This window comes from Fulmarus glacialis, unplaced genomic scaffold (genome assembly GCF_000690835.1).
Source record: "Fulmarus glacialis isolate BGI_N327 unplaced genomic scaffold, ASM69083v1 scaffold39062, whole genome shotgun sequence".
Taxonomy (NCBI): domain Eukaryota; kingdom Metazoa; phylum Chordata; class Aves; order Procellariiformes; family Procellariidae; genus Fulmarus; species Fulmarus glacialis.
Window position 1 is genome coordinate 3,491 of NW_009196602.1, and position 19,594 is coordinate 23,084.

At 36.8% G+C, this 19,594-nt stretch overlaps 1 protein-coding gene across 1 annotated transcript; it reads right to left on the reverse strand.

Annotated features, from left to right (window-relative positions):
- Positions 1-858: 858 nt before the first annotated feature.
- LOC104072716 (mRNA-decapping enzyme 1A-like) lies at positions 859-19,377 on the reverse strand (the record flags this gene model as incomplete). Its single annotated transcript, XM_009572252.1, has 5 exons — positions 859-997; positions 7,342-7,408; positions 16,757-16,884; positions 18,684-18,724; positions 19,173-19,377. Coding segments are annotated over 5 exons (580 nt in total), but the record flags the coding sequence as incomplete, so codon positions are not given.
- Positions 19,378-19,594: the final 217 nt, after the last annotated feature.

Genomic DNA, 19,594 nt, shown 5'->3' on the forward strand with positions numbered 1-19,594 from the left:
GGAAAGAGTTGCCCATTAAGATAATAATTACAGAAATAAAACTTATGAATTCATGCAACATGCAAATCCCACACTGTTTTAAAATATTAATTTTTCCCCACATCACCCCTTCTCTCTAAGTCATTGTACATCTTGTGCTTGTATCACAGACATGGGATAGTTCACAAAGTTTCTGGGCTTCTGTTGTCTTATTCACATGCCAAAGCATTTTAGTGTGCAGCTCAGTGAATGCTCTTGATTATGGCATGAATCATAGCAAATCTCCTCCAGTGACTTTCAGTACAGAGGAAAAAACTGAAAAACCAAAGTGTCAGCCACTATAAGGTATATTTACAATAAGGGAACTTCAAGATCACAAAACCAGACATGTTCAGTGGTACATTCTTCTACAGTGTTACATATTTGTACCTATTTGTTCACATTTCCTTTGACAATGATCTCACAAAACAGGACAGTAGACAAGTACTGAGATGAAGTAGCCCATGCACCTATTTTAGAAAAATATTTTGTTGTGTCTGGATCTTCAGGTATCTGTTTTTAAAATTGTATTTATTTTCCCCCCAGAAGGTAGAATATACAGGCCCATTAAATTATGGATTAGGTGCACTACTTTGCAATCTTGGGTTAAGAGTGTATTGCACAGGACAATTTAGTATATCAGAATTATTCTCTATCATCTCTCTCTCAGAAATCACATGGCATGCGATTTCAGTGGACTCCATATGATGTCCTAAGCCCCTTATTCAGAAGTAGAAGCAGTGTTTTTATTTGTTCATAAACTGGGGGGGGGAGGGGGGGGGGAGGAGGGGGAAGAAGGAAAGGGGAAGGAAAAAAAAAAAAAAAGAGACACTTCCTTACTCGTTCATATTCATCCTTGGCTTTACTAAGCATTTCCAGGATGTCAATTGGCCTGTTTTCATTGCAGCCATTGGTTCTGCAGGGACTTTTCCTGTCCTGGGAAACTTGCTGCGATCTCTGAGCTTCTTGTTCTACCACTCTACAACAAGAAAGGAGAAACAGGATTTTAAAATTTTATCTGGAGTTAACATCTTGCAAAAAGCAATAAAGCAAAATGTACTCCCAGCACATTAACACATTTTGTTCCACCTGTATAAAAACCTAACACATAGTTGACCAAAGTTACACAAGTTTTCATTTGCTACAAGGTTTATACAAGTCAAACTGTCAAATGGGATGTATGATTTATCTCCGATTCAGAAAGCACTGGTCTGTCTCTCACAAAGTTTGCCTACAGTAAACACTACTTCTGTAAAACTGTCATATTTAGACATTTTTACAAAAAAGTATGTGGACATTCAAACATGTGTTATACAAAGAGCATATGTATTATACCATAGACTGAATAAAACAAATTTTTTAGTCTTTACTTCCTAACATGCATTTTTTCTGTATTTAGCCAAATCAAGCCATGTTATTCAATGAAATCAATTACAGAACAGTTTTAATTTAGGATGAGGCCTACCATTATACAACAAAACAAAGACACTGTGAAAGAAGAGAGCTGGCTCACACCAGATGTCTCTGGAGTCAGCCTGCAAAGAGGCTTAGACCACGTTATCCCGTACTCCCCCACTTAAGGCTCTGGAAAGAAGAGCAAACCATTTTCTTCTCTAGCTGCCCTGTAGTCATTCCAATTACCTGCAAGTCTACAACACGTCTTTTCCTCCGGTGCCTATGGTTCATTCACCACTTCTACTCCACCCCTACCTGCCTCAAGTATCAAAAAATTTCAGTTTAAAAGACAGTTAAGACACACAAGAAGATGATGTGTACTTGGTACATTTCATTAATAAAAGTAAAGGCAGGATATATTTCTACTCCTAATCCATACGCAGTTCACAAGATATACATGGCTATGCAATGCGCTAAAGCTTATCCTCTTGAAACAAACACACATCAGCCTGTAATCCCTTCTTTTTTAAGCCTGCATTAATCAAATATGTTAAGAAAAAAACAAGCACTGTAAACAGGGCAGAGCTCTGGAGCTGGCACATCACTTGAGAACTCTCATGCTGTGGAACTGATGGCTGATGGGGAAGCCAAGAGATGCCATCATAACAATCACAGAAAGTGTCAATCATTCCAGCCTCCGGTTTCTTTGGGTCAGTTAGGGTTCAAGAGTAACTCCAGATTTTACAGACTGTAGAGTAATTAGATATTTATATGCACCTCTATGTTGCCATTTCTGAGGAAAAAAATAGTTCAATTCTTGGAAGTTTCTTCCCAGTTTTCTAGCAACCATGCCTCTTTACTTCACTAGAGTTTAGCTGTGTTTATTTGAAAAAGGGTTAGATTTGGCTTTTAACAATTCAATGCTGCTTTCAAAATTACTTTCAAAATTTTTAATCATACAAGCTGCTTATTTAAACAGCTTCTCATTATTAGTACAGCTTTCTCCGTTTGTTAAGCAAGCATTCACCTGCAAACGTAACTCAGAATAGGGAGGCCAATCTACGCTCTGTCTAACAGTTTCTAAGAACTGCAGCATGTGCTCATTTGGATGAAGCGGCTCAATACTCTGCAAATGTTTCTATGGTGACACCCTGAGAAAACATTTTGTTCTAGCACCCCACGCGGTCATGCAGTCCTGACTTAGGACTTGTCTAACCTTAAGGTAAAAGAACCAGAATACTTTGCTGATATTTTAAGTGTCAGCATAATTGTATCAGGAAAAAAATAAATACTTCAGTTAAAGGAAAATTCTGGACAGCTGAAGTCATGCATGTGCTGCCTGATAGGAGAGGCAAAGGCTTCAGTCTTGAGACCCTTCTTCTGCTCTTAACTAGTTGGTCCAGAAGATTTCAGCAAAACATCTTCCCATTAAAATAGTACTACTTGGTCTCATAGCAAAACATCTTCAAGGAGTACATCCATTTCACAGAAATGTTTCACAGAGATTTCTGAAAAACATATTATTTTTCTATTTCCATTATGAAGTATTTATTACCTTTTTAAAGTTTACTTTTTTTTTTTTTGAAGAGTAACAAATTATCTTCTCATGTAGATAATTGTCTAACAGCTCTTCCTCCATCTTCTGTCTTGTGCAGGTTACATTCAGATGGTGGTGATGGGGTAACTGTGAAACAGTATACCCCCAAAACTCTCTGAGATACCCCCCCCCTTCTAGCTTGCTGCCTCTATCTCAGAAGCCAGTTTGGGTCTGACTGTTGAAACAGGGTAAAACAAGCCTATAAACTAACCTAAAAATAAAAACCCCTACAAATTTACATGTCAGAATGCAGTAGTTTCACAAAGATTTGAAAAACCCTAGTTTCTGTACTACTTCTAGAAAGCTCATCTCTCAAACAATCATCTTGACTTAACTTGACCCAAATTAATTCCTTCTAGAGTTAACAGTTTGATGACTCACATAAATTTTTTTCATTTCAGAAAATTCTGGAATTCTTTTTTAAAAAAACCCAAAGTTCTGTACATCAAATACCTTCGCTGGGGAAAAAAGTCAACTAATGCAAATCTGTACTGAGCATGCTCTGTGTGCAATCCAGATTAAATCTTTTTTAAGCAAGGCCTGCTGTTTCTTTCCATTATATCAGATAGTGGAAGAGGCACACATGCCTTCGGGGACACAGTAGCTGCTGTGACAGTTTGCTTAAGAATATCCGCAGTTATAGCATTGAAAATATACCTGGCACAACCTCACAGAAGGGGGGGTGGGGAGCAGGGGAAGAGAGAGAGAAAGAGAGAGAGAGAGAGAATGTGAGAAGTGAAGTCTGATTACAAAGCCCACAAACACCAATTTACTTTTCTTTTGAAAGATAAGCCACCAAAATATAAGTGGATAGCCTGCAATCTTGTTAACTCAGTCTGGCACAATAAGGTCAAGTCAAACAGCAGGAAAGAGAATGCAAATCTCCTTGAAACCTTTTATGGTTATGTTTTTGAAGCTCTGAGGTAATATAAAGGCAGTACTCTTTCCTATCAGTGATACAAAATACCCCACCTAATCGAAAGGGTGCCAATCCAAATTTCCACCCAAGACAAAGACAAAAACCGTGGAACAAAATTAATGCTCCTGGAAGACAACGTAAATATTTATTTCAAAATATACTGAACTAAGCCTGCTACCATGCACTGAAATGCAGCTTTCCTTCTCTAAGATGCAATTTTATTTTATTTTTTAAATTAAAAAGTATACTTTAAGTTTTCTTAAATACATCTTTCATCCCAGGATGAAATAATTCCTGCAGTTTCAGCCTCCTTCTTGTAGAGAAGCACACAGAAGCATCAGCATTTTTCTTCTGACTGCCTCCTACCCATTTTGGGGGAGAGAAAGCTTGATGTTTGTGGAAATGGATGTCAGCAAAATAGTATCAATCGGCTTTTCATCAAGTTTGTAACAACAGCCTCAGAAGTGCAGCTTTTCCATCCTACAGTAATGTGCAACTAGAATGCCTTCATTTCATTTTCCCTAATATGAACCTTTAGATACTCAGAAGCTGTAAGGAATGTGGTACCAAATGAAGTATGATTTCATTCTACAGTGCTTTTTCCACAAATAAAAGTAAATATACTTACACTATATACCTTTCTCAGTATAAAAATGTCTTCTGCAAATACTTTTGTTACCCCCAAACCAATACACAATTTTAAAGGAAAAAAGAACTAGGAGTATTCAGACATTCCATAATCTAATAATGAAGAAAGGCGTTATGAAAAAAAAGCACTCAAATAACGAAAGACTTATTAATAGCAGTACTTAGGCTAGCAAAGATCACTTATACCTTTTTTTACCAAGTTAATGGCAGCAAAGACTAAAAAAAAAAAATCATACTAAAGTGAGGTCCTAGCCAGCTCAGCAAAATTTAACTGTCTGTATTCTGTCAAGATCCAATCAATCTTTTTTAGGTACACATTTGATTTCTCTAGTTTCACTTGCATAAGTCTGAAGTGACAAAGCTCAAAACATGTTCCCCACAGTCTGCTTGATGCATTAACTCTAATTTCAGCTTCAAAGATACTTTTAATCCATAATCATTCCAACACCTACCATAAAAGATTCCAACATTTTAAAAATACATTTCAGCTTTTCGACCTTCCAAAATAATCTGTAATCTCAGAAACTTTCTAGGGTGCTGAGATGCTACAATTACAAGAGCGTGTGAGTATCTGCACCATAAACAGGGGCGAAGCAATAATGCCAACTTTGGCACTTCTGCCTCTGTATGTTAATAAAGCTGCAATATAGGTACATCAGGAACCCAAGAAAAGGCAGGCTACAGTAGTTTACAAAGGAGATGAAAATAAAGCTTAGATTATTCCCAGACTGACTTTAAGTGAACCTACTGGGTTACAGTTATTTCCAGAATATTACAGAATCCAGCAAAAAGCGTAGACGTGCTTTATGGACTGCTGAGCCATGGCTAAACTGTTACTGGTCTGTTACCTGATTACACTTTTAAAGATCCCTGAAGTATCTATAGGCCATGATTTGTGCTATAGTGACTGGACTAGTTTAATACCAAATGAACTCAAGTTTTGCTATATGACACTTACGTCTGCAGTGTAGCTGTGCATGACAGAATAAGAATATGGTAGAACTTGAAGAATTCAGCTCTCTCCCCCACTGCAAACATTAATCAGTTTTAAATTAAAAGGTGCATTAAAAAAAGAAAACCTTGTCCTTCTGATGCTCTGTTTATAAAGTGGAGAGGCAATAGACATTTTATTTGTTTTGGTAACAATTTCTGAGAGTCAGTTTCATGCAGTTGTTTTCCATTAATCCTCATAATTAATCCTTACATTTGGACAAGCCAAATAACAGCAAAAAGTCCAACATGGCTGGGGATCAAAAAAAAAAAAAGGAGTGGGAAATGGGAACTGTATAGGGTTATCAGGATGAGAGAAATGAAAAATAAGAATTTAGACTTTGATATCAAGGTCTCTTTCTATCATTTGTGTTGTCTTACATACCTTCTGTGGGGAAAAGAAAAAAATAATCCAAAGCTAAAACCCCAGAGCAAGATGTCTACCCCAGAGCTTAAAATGTCTACACTATGACTAGTTTCCATATAATTAAGTTTTGCCAGTCTTGCAAGACATGACATGCTGATAAAGGCATGCAACAGAAAAGAAGGTAGAGAGTGATGGTGAAAAAAAGCAAAGCAGAGAACAAAGGATAACAAGATATCCTGTGCAGTACATCTGCATTTTGCAATTTTGCATTTTTGCTAGTGTAACTACCCTGTCACACACTTCAAGCTCCTTCCTTTTGTAAGAACATTGAAGATTTGCTTAAGTTAATTCTCATCTTTTTCTTTTAGTAAAAAGTCTTGGCTCTTGGCTTAATCTGCAAGGCACCTCACCTGAAGGAGCAGAAAGGTGCAAGAATACCCTCCAATCACAACGTTTTAAAGACCTTATGCCACATCGCCAACTCAACTAGTTCCGGCCTTCTTTGACCTCAGTTGTTCACTCAAACTTCTGTAGTCTGAAGCCCTCCTCAGCTGTAGCAGTGCAACCATCTACAGTACAGATGGGCTAACTGCACTGCTACAGTGACAGCAGCTGAAACAAACTAACAAAACCATGTTATTGCAAACACAGTCTTTTAAGGCTTCATTAAATCGAGATCACTTCACAAATTCTCCTGCTGCATGACATCTCTAGGAGCCATTGGAAGTACAAAATACGAGCAAGTGACATGGCAGCTTCATAAACCAACTTTACTTCCAAAGGGGGGAAAAAAAAAAAGAAAGAAAGAAAAATACAATTAAAAAACCCCAAACAATCCAGAAATTAGCAACAATAAGCTCCTATTATTTCATAGTTTTGTTATTCTCCTAACATCACTTTAGTTCTGTAAGATTCCACCTACTTCTTCCACTATTCTCCAATCTCTTCACTTTAGTCAGGAATAATAACTAAGCCTTAAAAAAAAAAAAAAAACACAAACCACAAACCCAAACAAAAACCAGCCCACCACCAAACCAACCACAAAACCAACCAAAAAAACAATGGCCATCATTTATTTGATTACACCTTCTGCATCAGAGGATCTTTTGCCAGCATCCCTATACAAAATAAAATATAAAATAACAAACACTGTTCATACTTGCTTTCCCCAGAGAATGCCAACTAATACTTCAACTGTTTTTTTATCACTTAACTGAAAATTTTAATGCTGTAGTTTTTTAAAAAACAAAAACAACATTTTGATTACTAAAAAAGACAGTACCAGCAAGAACATTGTATTTTTCTATTTAAGAAGAGTGAGAAAGAACCCAAACATGTTTAATAGGTTCAATTTTTTTTCCCCTATTGCATAAAAGAATTACAGAATAGTAAGACCATAGTACTTACTTAGCCATGAGTTTTGCTATTCGATGACAGTCATTCTTGTCGTAAAACCAGATACTGTAAATTGACACTTGAAAATAAGAAAGAAAAAAGGCAAGCATAAGACAAAGGTTTAAAAAAAAAAAATCAATAGGAAAAAAGCAAAACAACAGCAGTCCATTAGATCTGCAACATATGAATTACTATCAATTTCCATTTGAATATTCTGTGTGTGACTGACTACTATTTATAAAGTAATCAGAAATAGCACATTGTGCAAACACAAATACAACTTCAGTCAGATGAAATGCAAGAACTACAGAACGTTGATACTGGTTGTAAATAAAAGTGGCAGGAAAATGAAGTTTAAACTACCAGATGCCTTCTCGCTACAGTTGCAACCTTCTGCTTTGAATTACTGACTTTACCATTTAAACTAGGCTAAAGAATATCCATTCTTTTTTAAACACTCATTTTTAAATTTGTCAATTTTTGAAGCTCAGCAAAAATATTGACGTTTGAATTACAGTATGACCATTCAGTCAGAGGCTCTCTGACTCTCTCTCCAAATTCTTTTTGTAAGAGAAGCAATTGTATAGGAAGGAAGCAGTACCAAAGAACCAATCATACTGTCACATTCATGGAGCAGCTTAAAAACTAGATTCATATTGAACCCTACTCTTTGAAGGTATCAAGGACAAAGCAATGAGGGCAAAAGGGTTCCAGCTCAGCAAGACACTAAGCCCCATTCTGGCTTTCAAAATAAGTAAGATTCCACTGAAAGTTGGCAGAGTTAGACCTGATCACTGAGCTGAAAGATACTGCATCAGAAGGAGAAACTTTGTCAGTAGTGCCATGTACTATTTCTTCATCAGCAATCCCACTTCAAAGAGGCCATTTTCATCCACACACATAGTCATCTCCTCACTGTCCCCACAGTTGTGCCAACACAACAAATCTGCAGAATTCTTTTCAGAATTGTATTTAATCCAACCCACAAAGCAGGTTATTTTAAATCTTGGTTCACCTATGAAGTTTTTCAATGCATAGCTTTCAAGTACATCAAAGGCAATCAGACACTTCACATGTTACCATTAAAATACTTTCATTTCTGAAAAGACACTTTTAGATTTTTAAAACACATCTTTATACTGTAGTTCATGCCAATGTTTTTATGAAGTTGAAATCACTAACTGATTATAAAAATATGACTTAAAGTGAAGGAAAGGAATGTTTAAAAAAAAAAAAAACCATACACAACCTTTTCCAGCCAGATGTAGATTTTTATTTCAAAGTTAAATCCTTCCCCCTGCCCCGCCCCCCACCTTTTTTTCCTCCTCAAAACACTCAAAAATCTCAACCAAAGTCCACTCAAAATTATTTCAAGCCATGGCAAAGAAGGCAATTATTTATCAAACTTTTTTTCTAGACCTTCCAGTTATCCTAGGCTTACTGTGTTGGACCAAAACCCCCCAAAAGTCATGCCCACACCTCATTTCTATAACGATATCCTAAGACAAACTGAAGTTCTACTTGGCTTTTTTTTTTTATTTTATTAAATAACAACCACATTCATTTGGGTGTTTGTTTCTTTAGAAGTTACAGCTTAAGTAATAGACAACAAAGCTTTTCAAGTCATAGACAAAGAAACCAATATAGCACAATTTAAGGAACTTTCTTCTTACAAAAGACATAAGCTAATAAAAAAGCATTTCATATATATAACCAATGCTTATGAAATATTTATTAACATTTACAGTTTAATACAACTGGATTGTCTACTGCATAGAAACCTGAAAATGTTTCCAGTTTGAGCTACTTCTTTAGTCATGTAGCATATTTTAACACTGAAGAAAAGCTCTTTAACTTCATTATCAGACAAACTGCCAAGAGAAGAAAGCTTCTTCAAAAGCATACTTGCTGAAGAAGTGAAGATAAGAAACCTATAATGATATCTTCATGGGACAAATGATAAAAGTCACACTCAATTCAGCCAGAAACAGGCCTACACAAGACCAGAAGTAGATCCAAATCTCAGTTTGGTGTACAGAGTATTGGGCTTTTTTCCACTTTGTACTACTGGCAAGAAATCATAGGGAGTCACTGCAAAACATTAGCAGTATTAAAAAGATGTAAAGCAGATTATGAACAAGTAAACTTGAGCATTAACTTAGATATGGTCCAACAGGCTGGAATGTTTACCTTCCTCTTTTCAAAAGAGGACTCATTTGTACTATCAGTTCAGCTGCCTTGCCCCAGAAGTATGTGTGTGTGTTCCAACTCCATTACTATATTCGATATATTTCTTACACACATGCAACTTCAGCTATGAACGAACACCCTTTTATTAAAAACAGAGTTGGTACTCACCATTTCTTTTCAAATCTGTGATCTTTTTACTACACCCAGCATAAACATTAGCTGAATGTTCATGTCTAATGGCGTATCTTTCTACTGCAGTTCTTTTAAGAGTTTCATCCAACAGAAGCCACTAAATTAAGGGACTCATTTTTCCATCTAGTTCAACACTTTCCATCCAGCTTTTCTACACTGAATGCTGGGCAGCACCTTTAGTAATCAAGTAGAAGCAGTCTGTAATCCTCATCAGCAAGACCTTTCAGTTGGATTCACATTATATTTTGACACACATTAAGTCACGAGTAACCCATATCACAGACAAATCAGATTTCATAAAACCAAAAAGTCATCAATTTTCTTCATCTACATTCTTCTCTGACACATGTCATTTTTATTAGAAACACTGACCCACAAATATTTATCTAACTAAACATGTAACACTCAACTTCTCTCCAAACTTGACTGGATCAATCATTAAAACTTGATTGAAATTACTATGGGAAAACAAAGAGATTTTGAGAAAACAGCAGCATTATGGAAGTCTTCCTCCTCAAGCCTAACAGCTGGATGACACTAAAAGGAAGGTCTTGATCTCTTCTACATTGTGCTCCCATTGCTTCATGGGGCAGTCAGGTTACTGCTCCAATGCTGCCCAGTTAGCAGATCTGAATTAAGGGTGGGGATAGCAAAAGTGCTACAGTGAGACAGAGTCCTCACTCTTTGGCAACATAACATGAAGTTGCATCCCAAAGCTGTAGTTTCACTTCAGTTTTCATTTTAAGTAAGCAGAAAGAAGCAGTGTCACCACCCTTACGTTCCCACAACTTTGCCATTAACTCATTCTACCCCAATTCTCCCCTCTCCCTTATGTCAGCTTTTAGTCCAGACCAGTCCCTTGAAACTGTTTGTGCATCAGCTTCACAAACATGCCATCTAGCACAAGAGAGAGGGCAGAAACAAGAAGCTGTGGGGGCAGCATAGTAAGGCAAAACTGTTAAAAAGTTCATGAAACTGTTGCCTGAGAATGCTATGCCAAAAGAAGTATACATGGGACTCATCAACACTGCCAGTTTCAGAGATTCCAGACACTATCACTCTCTTGCCTTAGGCAGTTCAGCCATTTCTGCAGATACAGCTTCATCTCATTCAAAAAGATGACCTGTTTAAAAGTTACCTTAACGAGTTGGAAGAGCTGATAGAAGAGAGAAAAGTTTTATTTTACAGTTCCAATTTAGATGTTGCTATACAATGAAGCAGAACAACTGGAAGTGGAGGACAACAACCTTTCAAACTCTCTCTGGAAAGAAAGGAATCGTATTTTGAAACCCATACTATAAGATAATAATGGAAATCAACTTAACCCGATCTCACTCCCATAAAGAAAAGCACATATATGCATCATTTGCACATGGTAAATGCATCATTTTACACTTCAAATTGAGTTTAAGGCAAAAGCATATAAAGCAATCTCTCTCAAAGCTTGTATTTCTTCCAGCAGCAATGTTAGCTGAAATGCCACCTCCCGTCAGTCAATCTGCTCTAATGTCTTCTTCACCGAGATTCCTCATTCACTATATATATTTTCCTCAATTTAAATATTAGCCTGCCACATAGATTTATAAATCATTAGAATTAATAAAAGAAGTCCCTCCCTTTCTTATTGTTTTGAATATCTAAGGCCATTTCACAAATACAGTTCACAGCACAATCCCACAAGTAGTTGCACTGGAGTAATTCAGCAGGTGGCAAACAGCATCCAAGACCAGAAACACTTTAACAAACTGCCATCTGACAAAGTATAGTGTGGAATGAGAGGGATTACTGCTTTGCAACACCGAACCAGAGCAGAAAACCCCTTCCGGTTAGAGTCCCAACTTTCAGGTCAAACAAAATATTTTTAGAACTTCTTAACAGCTTTCAATGGTTCCTCCCCTCCCCCTAGCTTGCATTGCTTCTTCTGCTATAAAGGTATCCAGAACAGGCTCCTTTCTTATCTCAGACTAAACCACTGGGTTAATGCGCTTGCTGGAGAGCCATTCAGCCTCGGCAGTCACAGAGATATGTTATACTTAATGCATTGCCAGCCAGGAACAAAGGTGATAATGAGAGACTTTCCTTACCAGTAAAGATACCCTGTTTTGAAACCAGTCAGGAGCTCTTTCAAAGAATTTTAAAAGCCATTTGAAATAATGCAACTCATTTTGCTTTTGCTGTTCTGAATACAAGTTTGTTTAATTAATGACAATACAACAAGCCCAGAAGACAGCACTTTGTAACTGAGTTTTCCATTCAAACGTACAAACCTCTCCAAAATCCATTATTTTTGTTTTACTAACTCTTACCCTTGGACAGGAATAAGAAGCAAGCAAGAAAAAAACCAAAAAACCCACACCAAACAAGGACCATTTATTTTAATACCTAAGTTTTATGCTTAGCGTGTCTTTTTAGCACCATGGAAATCAATCTGCCTGACCTCCCAAGTGAACTAGCTTGGATTAAAAAGCCTTTTAATCAAGACCAACACCACCGATACAGAGGGAAAGTTATAAACGAGAGAGACTTAGAAGAATACTTCTTGCAGACTTTAAGAGGTAAGTTGGACATTGCTTAAAACCTCAACTAATTTTCCTCTATTATTAAGCAAACTATCAACTATCAGCTTCAAAGTCTCACATTACAGATTGAAAGAAAGTACTGAACTTTCAGATTGGACTATTATTACTGTTACTGGCAGAACTGTATGCATTTTTTTAAACAGAGTTTAACATACTTTTCACAAAATACAGACAAGAGGAAACAAGCTTAGGTTAATTAAAAAAATAGGTCAATGGGATTCAGTGCTTCATAAACAAATACTCTGGATACTTTAAAGAATGTGCGTGCGTCCAGAGGTAAAGTTAGACAAGGATCAAATGTACCCGGCAACACATATTCCAGATTAAGCAATAATAAATAGCACATTAAGTATGAAGTATAATCTAAAAAATTCTACCTTTTAAGAGGAATTCTAAATTTCAAAAATGTTACATTAAGTCAAACAATTTCTTTTCATTTTGGCAATTTCTTTATTTATTCACATTTGGAGATACTTGCTTTCTTAATTCTAACAATGAAAAGTAGAATACCTTTTTTTCTATTTACCACTGTAACAGGTATAATGTCTCACAGCTTCTTAGTCACACCCCCTGCCATTTTTGCTTTGGGATCTGATGCCTCATGAATAAATGGTGTAAGTTTTCAGGCAGCATTGTATACAGCTTTTAAAGTAGACATAACCTTTCTAAAAATTTTGGGTTTAAATGTTCTTTTGGGGCTTGAACGTATTAAGTAGCCAGAATGATTTTGAGAAAAAAAATTCTCTGGAGTTGGGAAAGATTTCCCCATTAAAGGTTAAAATATTAAAAAGGTATTATTTTCTGGGAAAAAAAAATAAAAGCCTCTACATGTCTTGCATCTAACCAGAATAATAAATAACAAATTGACCCAAATGTCTTCCATTTCACTCAGCAAACACAATAAAAGGTAGATATAAGAAAGGTACTGCATCACTTGGTCTATTCTCCTTCCAGAATACCTATGAAAGACTCCTTCATATCCCACCCTGCAAAAACGCGGGGAAAACCCCCCCAACAACTATGAAAGATAAGACAGGCCTCCTTTCCCGTGAGAATAAAATGGCAACTAGCTAGTCTTGTTCTAAGAGTAAGAAAAAGTCTTTGTGCAATTGGATAAAGGATCTCATGTGTACAGCTTAACAAAACTAAGTTCTGACATGCAACAAACTAAAAATTCCATTGTGTATTAAAAATAAGTATTTGAACAAATCAAACCATAAAAGAATGGTAAAACCCACCAAAAACATTATGATCTAGCATGACAGGCAAATCATTATTATAGCCTCCAGCCAAGCAAAAATAATGTTTACATACTGCTTGCAAAGTTTCTCATATAACTTGTTAGCAGCTCTGCATAGATTGGGGTACGTCACTTGATACGTCACTCAGAACAGCTCTCATGCCATTTAAGACAGAAAAGCCAGAGGTCTGATCCGGTATACGTAACAGACTTTGCCCTTATTATCTTCTTAAGTCAAGACAGAATCCCAGAACAAAGTGAAAACATGAAGTTTATGAAACAGTAGTATCATATTCAGTTATAAAGATTCTTGACATGGAACCTTTCCCAAATACGTGGTGGCATAATCTTGCTTTGATCATCATCTACTGTTTCTACCATGCCCTGGGGAAGCGAAAAGCATGATTTGTCATTGATCCTGTTACAACCTAAATATACAGGCACAAAATATGTTTGTCTCTGCCAAACAGCAGTATTAATAAACATGATTTTAGGTTTTCATCAGATAGTCTGAACCATTCCCCATCCGTAAGCTAAGGAAACAGAATCATCAGTTCAATCATTCAGCAATCTTAGCAGGACAACTTACTCCTTAAGAGTTTCTAATGATCACAGTAGATTTCCTTAAGCAGGATACAAAAAAAACACTCTACAGGAAACAGGGCTGTTGCCAACATGCTGTATAAGAGGTAGTTTTTCCTTGCACAACCTAGCAGTCCATCCTCTTTCAGTCATTAAAGGATCTCAGAAGAACTTCACATTAAGCCATTAGAGATACACCACATTAAACCCTTAAGAGATACACATTACATTAACCACTGGCTTAAAACTCCTATTCGAATTAGTCCCAAAAATGCAAAGGTCTTTTTTCATGCCAGCAGGCAGCCGAGCCCAAGTGGACACCCTTCCACATGAAAAGAACTTGGACAAGAATCCCCTAATCTACCCACACAAATAAAACATATACATGTTGAAATTTGTCTGCAAATCCAAATAAATCCTGAAGGTTTTTTAGTTTGTTTTTTTTTTAAAGTTTCATGAATACTATGCAGATAGAGGCAAACAGCTTTAACACTGAACATTTCAATCATATAATTTGTTTTTTTTCCTAACTAATTCAGAGGTCGGACAATATGGGAAACTGCATGTAAGGAAGAAAATCCAAAACACAACTAAATGCAAAGTGTAAGGGAGTTAGCGGTGCTGAAACCATAAGGAATAAAAAGCTTAGATGCTGTTTTCTATGCTTTTAAGCTTGTATTTGAACAAAGTGAACACTAGCAGAGCACACAAAAACTGATCTGCTGCTTATTTGTGGCACTTTGGGAAATAACTAATGACAAACTAACTACATTGAATATTTTCAATTTGCCATCAGTGTAGACTGTTTCTGGACACACTACCACCCTCTTCCAGGACAGAGTGACAAAATATAGGATAGTTTCCGACTGAAGTCTTTTAAAATAACGATGGGAAAAATATAAGAGGAAAAAAAAATACTCCTGATTACTTCAGAATGCAGTTATTTCCCATATCCAGTCTATAATATTTTCCTTGCTCACCTTTGTATCAATTTCTTCCTTCCTGGTACTTTTCTATGTCATCTCTATCCTAACTCCCATGAGCCTCCCACAGATCTTACGCAATAGTGCCCCATAGGAAAAGGAGAGCTTTTATCAATGAGAGAAAGGCATATAATTAGCTTTAGGGGTTTCTAATGAACTCACACACAGCCTGCCTTTTCTGATTACTTCCTTTAAGTGATCCTCTAGGCACTCCCACTAGCATACACCATGGTAATGCCACAGCAGCTCCTGCTTCCTGATACCATCAGCAGTTCCAACAAAGAAATGAATCAACTTCCTGCTTCCCTTATGTCACCAATCTCACAACTGCAATTCTTTCCTCTACTGCCACCTCATCAGCCATCCTACCCCTACCACCATCATCTACAGCTCCTCTTCCTTCCAAACCAAGCAACCTGCTTAAATATCCAACTCAATGCAATATTTTTCCCCCTTTCAATTTCTTGCCAGTCATTTACTTCCCTAATCTCCTAGACTTCTCAACTTACTGACAAGTTTTGACTTTTTCCTCTCGATGACACTTACAGAAAGAGGATTGCTAAGACTTAAACAGAGGAGACCACCTACCTTAAGCTGTTCTTTGTCACCATAATGGAATCTATCCTACTGCCCACAGATCCTAGAGGCTTCCCAAGGGGGAAACAGGAAGGGATTAACATTTGACTGTGCTTTTAGGTACACTGAAGCATAGCGAAAGCAGTGTTCCTATCTGTAATTCAAGGGGACATTCCGATAGGAAGAAGACATGGTGTTGAAGAAGTCCAGACAGCATACAGGTTCTCCGAGTAATTCAGTAAGGGGAACCTGCCACTAGGTTCACAGCAGGGAACTAGTTTCAAGAACTTTGCCTAGAAAAGAGGACATGAAACAATACCTTTGCATCAGGAGGACCCTCTGCTCTGTGGGGTGCCTTTTATTTGTCTACTTACCATAATGTGAATTTCATATGCACATATACTCCCTCTTCATCTCTTTAAGGGCTACGTAATTTATACTTTGAGCTCTTTGGAGTAACAGGATTTTTAGTGTGTACCTAATTAGAACACAGCACACTGGAACTCCAAAGCTCAGCTGATGATTCAAAACACTACTAGAATTCAAAAAGCAGCAAGAAGATACTGACTATTTTACCGCTCATCTGTATAATGACTATCCCAACACCCAGACTTGCTGGAGTCTAGACTCCAGGAAATTTAGTATAGACAGTATATCCTGAGTCCAAAACCTATTGTGGAGAAAGAAACCTTCAACCTAGAGCTGAGCAATTTTCTCAACTTCTTCAAGCAGCTACTGATTAATATTTAATTTTTTGCTTGCAAAAGAGGAAGCCCTTAGAACTGTTCTTGGTGTTAAATACTTTCAAAATCTATCAATCTTCATTATTCTTTCATAATTTTTTTATTAATATAGCAATACTGAACTTAGTATATCCTCTTTTTATTGAAAGCAGGTGGTCATCATAATATAATAGCACAGGTATTTAAGTAAATCTAGCACTGTAGACAGAAAACATCATCAGACATTTCATTGGAACCTGCCCCATTACATTCTACTTGAAATAGACACCACAGTAATTAGAAGTGGTCTAGATTATAAAACAGAACATGAAGTTTACATGGATTAAAGAAAGTTATACTCACAGCTAGCATTTCTGTAGAGAAGAAATGGTTCATGGAGCTGAAACTCCAAATCTTTATTTACTGGTTCAACCAGGTTGTGCATGTTCAATCGATTCACTATCGTAAAACCATGATAAGGAGAAGCTGACCTATTGTTTCAATTAAAACAAAAACAAGGATTAATACCTTGATCAACATATATAATTTTCTGAAACAGAGTTATGAATTAATCTTCAAATCTCCATTGGTTTATTAGGTGAAGCTTTAGCAGTCCTGAAGCTCTAACAGTTGTTCTTCTATGCTATTTCTTGGCATGCCAACTAATTTCAATTTAAAACTACACTTACCTCAAAGTAGGATTAGGATTAACATTACAGTTCTACACTGCTAAATCAAAGATATGCTTCAAAAGAAAAAATCTATTCAAAAAAACGAGGGCAGGTCCACGATTAAAGTGCAAGTGTATTCAATACTTCACATAAAATAGTTTTGAGGCATTTTAGAATCTTTTATTAGAGGAGAAAAAACAAACCACTTAGAGAGCAACATTTACAGAGCAACAGTAAACAGGTATGACAATAAAAAAACCTATTAGCTTAAATAACAGGAAATACACTTAGAGGGAAACCATAAGCAGTAATTTCTTCCTAAAGGGAGACTCTTAAAATACTCAACCCAGTGTCCTCAAAGTAGATATTAATTTAATCAGAACTGTATTGCTTAGTGAAACAATTTTTATTATCTAGATTTTTGCTAGACACCAGGTGAAAAAAGAAAACATCAAACAAGCAAGCACTGGAAGTTCAAGATAGTTTTAGATCTGTTTTCTCTTGCTGCATTAATGTCATGTCAGCATACTCAACTGTGCCTGTAAGCAGTCATATAATCAACAAAGCAGCATGATGGAGGCAGGGTAAAAATCAGATATAATTAGCTTGTAAATGTTAAGATTTCTGTAACAATGTGGCCGCCTTTACCGAATGATCAACAACAAAATGTGTCAAGAGCTTCTAAGGAGGGGGCAAACAATCCTTACCATCACGAGTTAGTCTTTTAATGCACCTAACAGAACTTCTTTGAAATAATCAGCTAGTCACATGGAAACTTTCCGCTTAGTTTTTTTGATTTTACTTTGGTTGGCTTTCTTACACTAAGTATTTCCAAGCTTGGAGCTAAAGTAAAGTAGACGGGAACTGGTTACCAGTATCCCTTCACAGTGCCAGGATAAGATATTGTAATGACCTAGTCTATGAAAGTTTGTTTCAGGATGGGTTAAGTCTGCATTATTTTTATTTCTTACATTCCACAGAGTGTTATTTCATTGTTAGATATTTGATTTGCCTCTAATTTAAAACTTAAATCCATGATCAGTTTTATGTGCCGGTTCTCCCCCCCCCCCCCTTGCTCCATCCCATATAATTGGAAATTTCTTTCATGGTTTTGCTGAGGAAATCAAGCAGCACCCAAAACTATACATTAGCAGATCTCCTAGGCAACTTTGTCCATGTACAAAAATTTCTGCCATTTCCTGACAGTAAGTTAGGACAGATTATTTAATTTGTCATCTGTATCATTTTCATAATCAACTTTATCGATTTTAGGAGACAAAGGAAGACCCAGTATTTAACAAACTCAATACATTAATAAATGCTATTGGATTAACAGAATAAGCTCGATAAATTCGGTTTTTGTGTGGATACATATGCAGCGTTCGTCAAGTTTTATGATTTTTCAGCAGTTCTTTTAGGTGCTTTTGACAGTTATTCACCTATGTGCAGAGTTTATTCTTTTCAAACAGGTATACAGACATTAACAGCTGGACAAATAAGTAATAATGACTTTACTAGATGCAGTAAATCCAATATGAAAGCTACACATGAAGCCATCTGAAGTTTGTTTTCCTAAGGAAGGAAAACACTGCCCCCCACCACCACAAAAAAACCCTTACCTTTTGTACACAAATAAGGTCCCTTCTATGTCCGTTTTCTCCTATAAAAGAAAGGAGCAATTGCATTTAAGAGATATGCTTGTTCACACAGTTATGTAGCTTTGTATAGCATTTTAATTACAGAGATTTACAATATCCTTATATTTCCATGACGTTTGACATCACAGGACTAAAAATACGATCTCTTATTTTCAGAAACTACCTATTTTTTCTTAGTAAGATCAGGAAATTAAACCCATTTCCAGAAGATTTTTTTCATGCTATCAATCTGATAATGTGATACACAGTATTCTACAACTTCCCTATCCTAAGCCTGACGTGTCAGAGCTGAACGCTTTTCTCACAACTCCTTATTTCAAATATGGACTACGGTCCATTAGTCTGCAAATATTGGATAGGTTGTCTTCCACAGTGTTACTTAAAAGACAGCAATGACAGCACAGCCGACAACAAAACAACATAACTGTGGACCATGGCTCTGTTTCATACTTCAGTCTTCAAAGCAACCTTTACCACGTGACCCGCGACCACAGAAAGTTGCGTGCGGCTCCAGTGCTGCATATGACAATGTGAAGTTCCACATATTTCCATTTTTACAGTTTTGTGATAAAACTGGCGGTCAAGCAAAAACTGTGTTTTGATGCAATGACGAATACTAACATTTCTCAAATCGCAATCTTCCTGAATTAGGGCTCTGTTTAACACGCATGAGCAACAACAACAAATTAGAATTAAAAAAAAAAAAAGTCAATCCAGCAACAGCCACCAAGAGCAAAAGAAACGTCGAGCCCCACAGCTGCTTCGGTCACAGGTACCCCGAGGAGGTGAACGACGCCGTGCCTCCCCGCGCAAGCACAGGCTCCCCTCCTCCCCTCCCCTCCGGCACAAGCACCTCCGGGGGAGAAAGCACC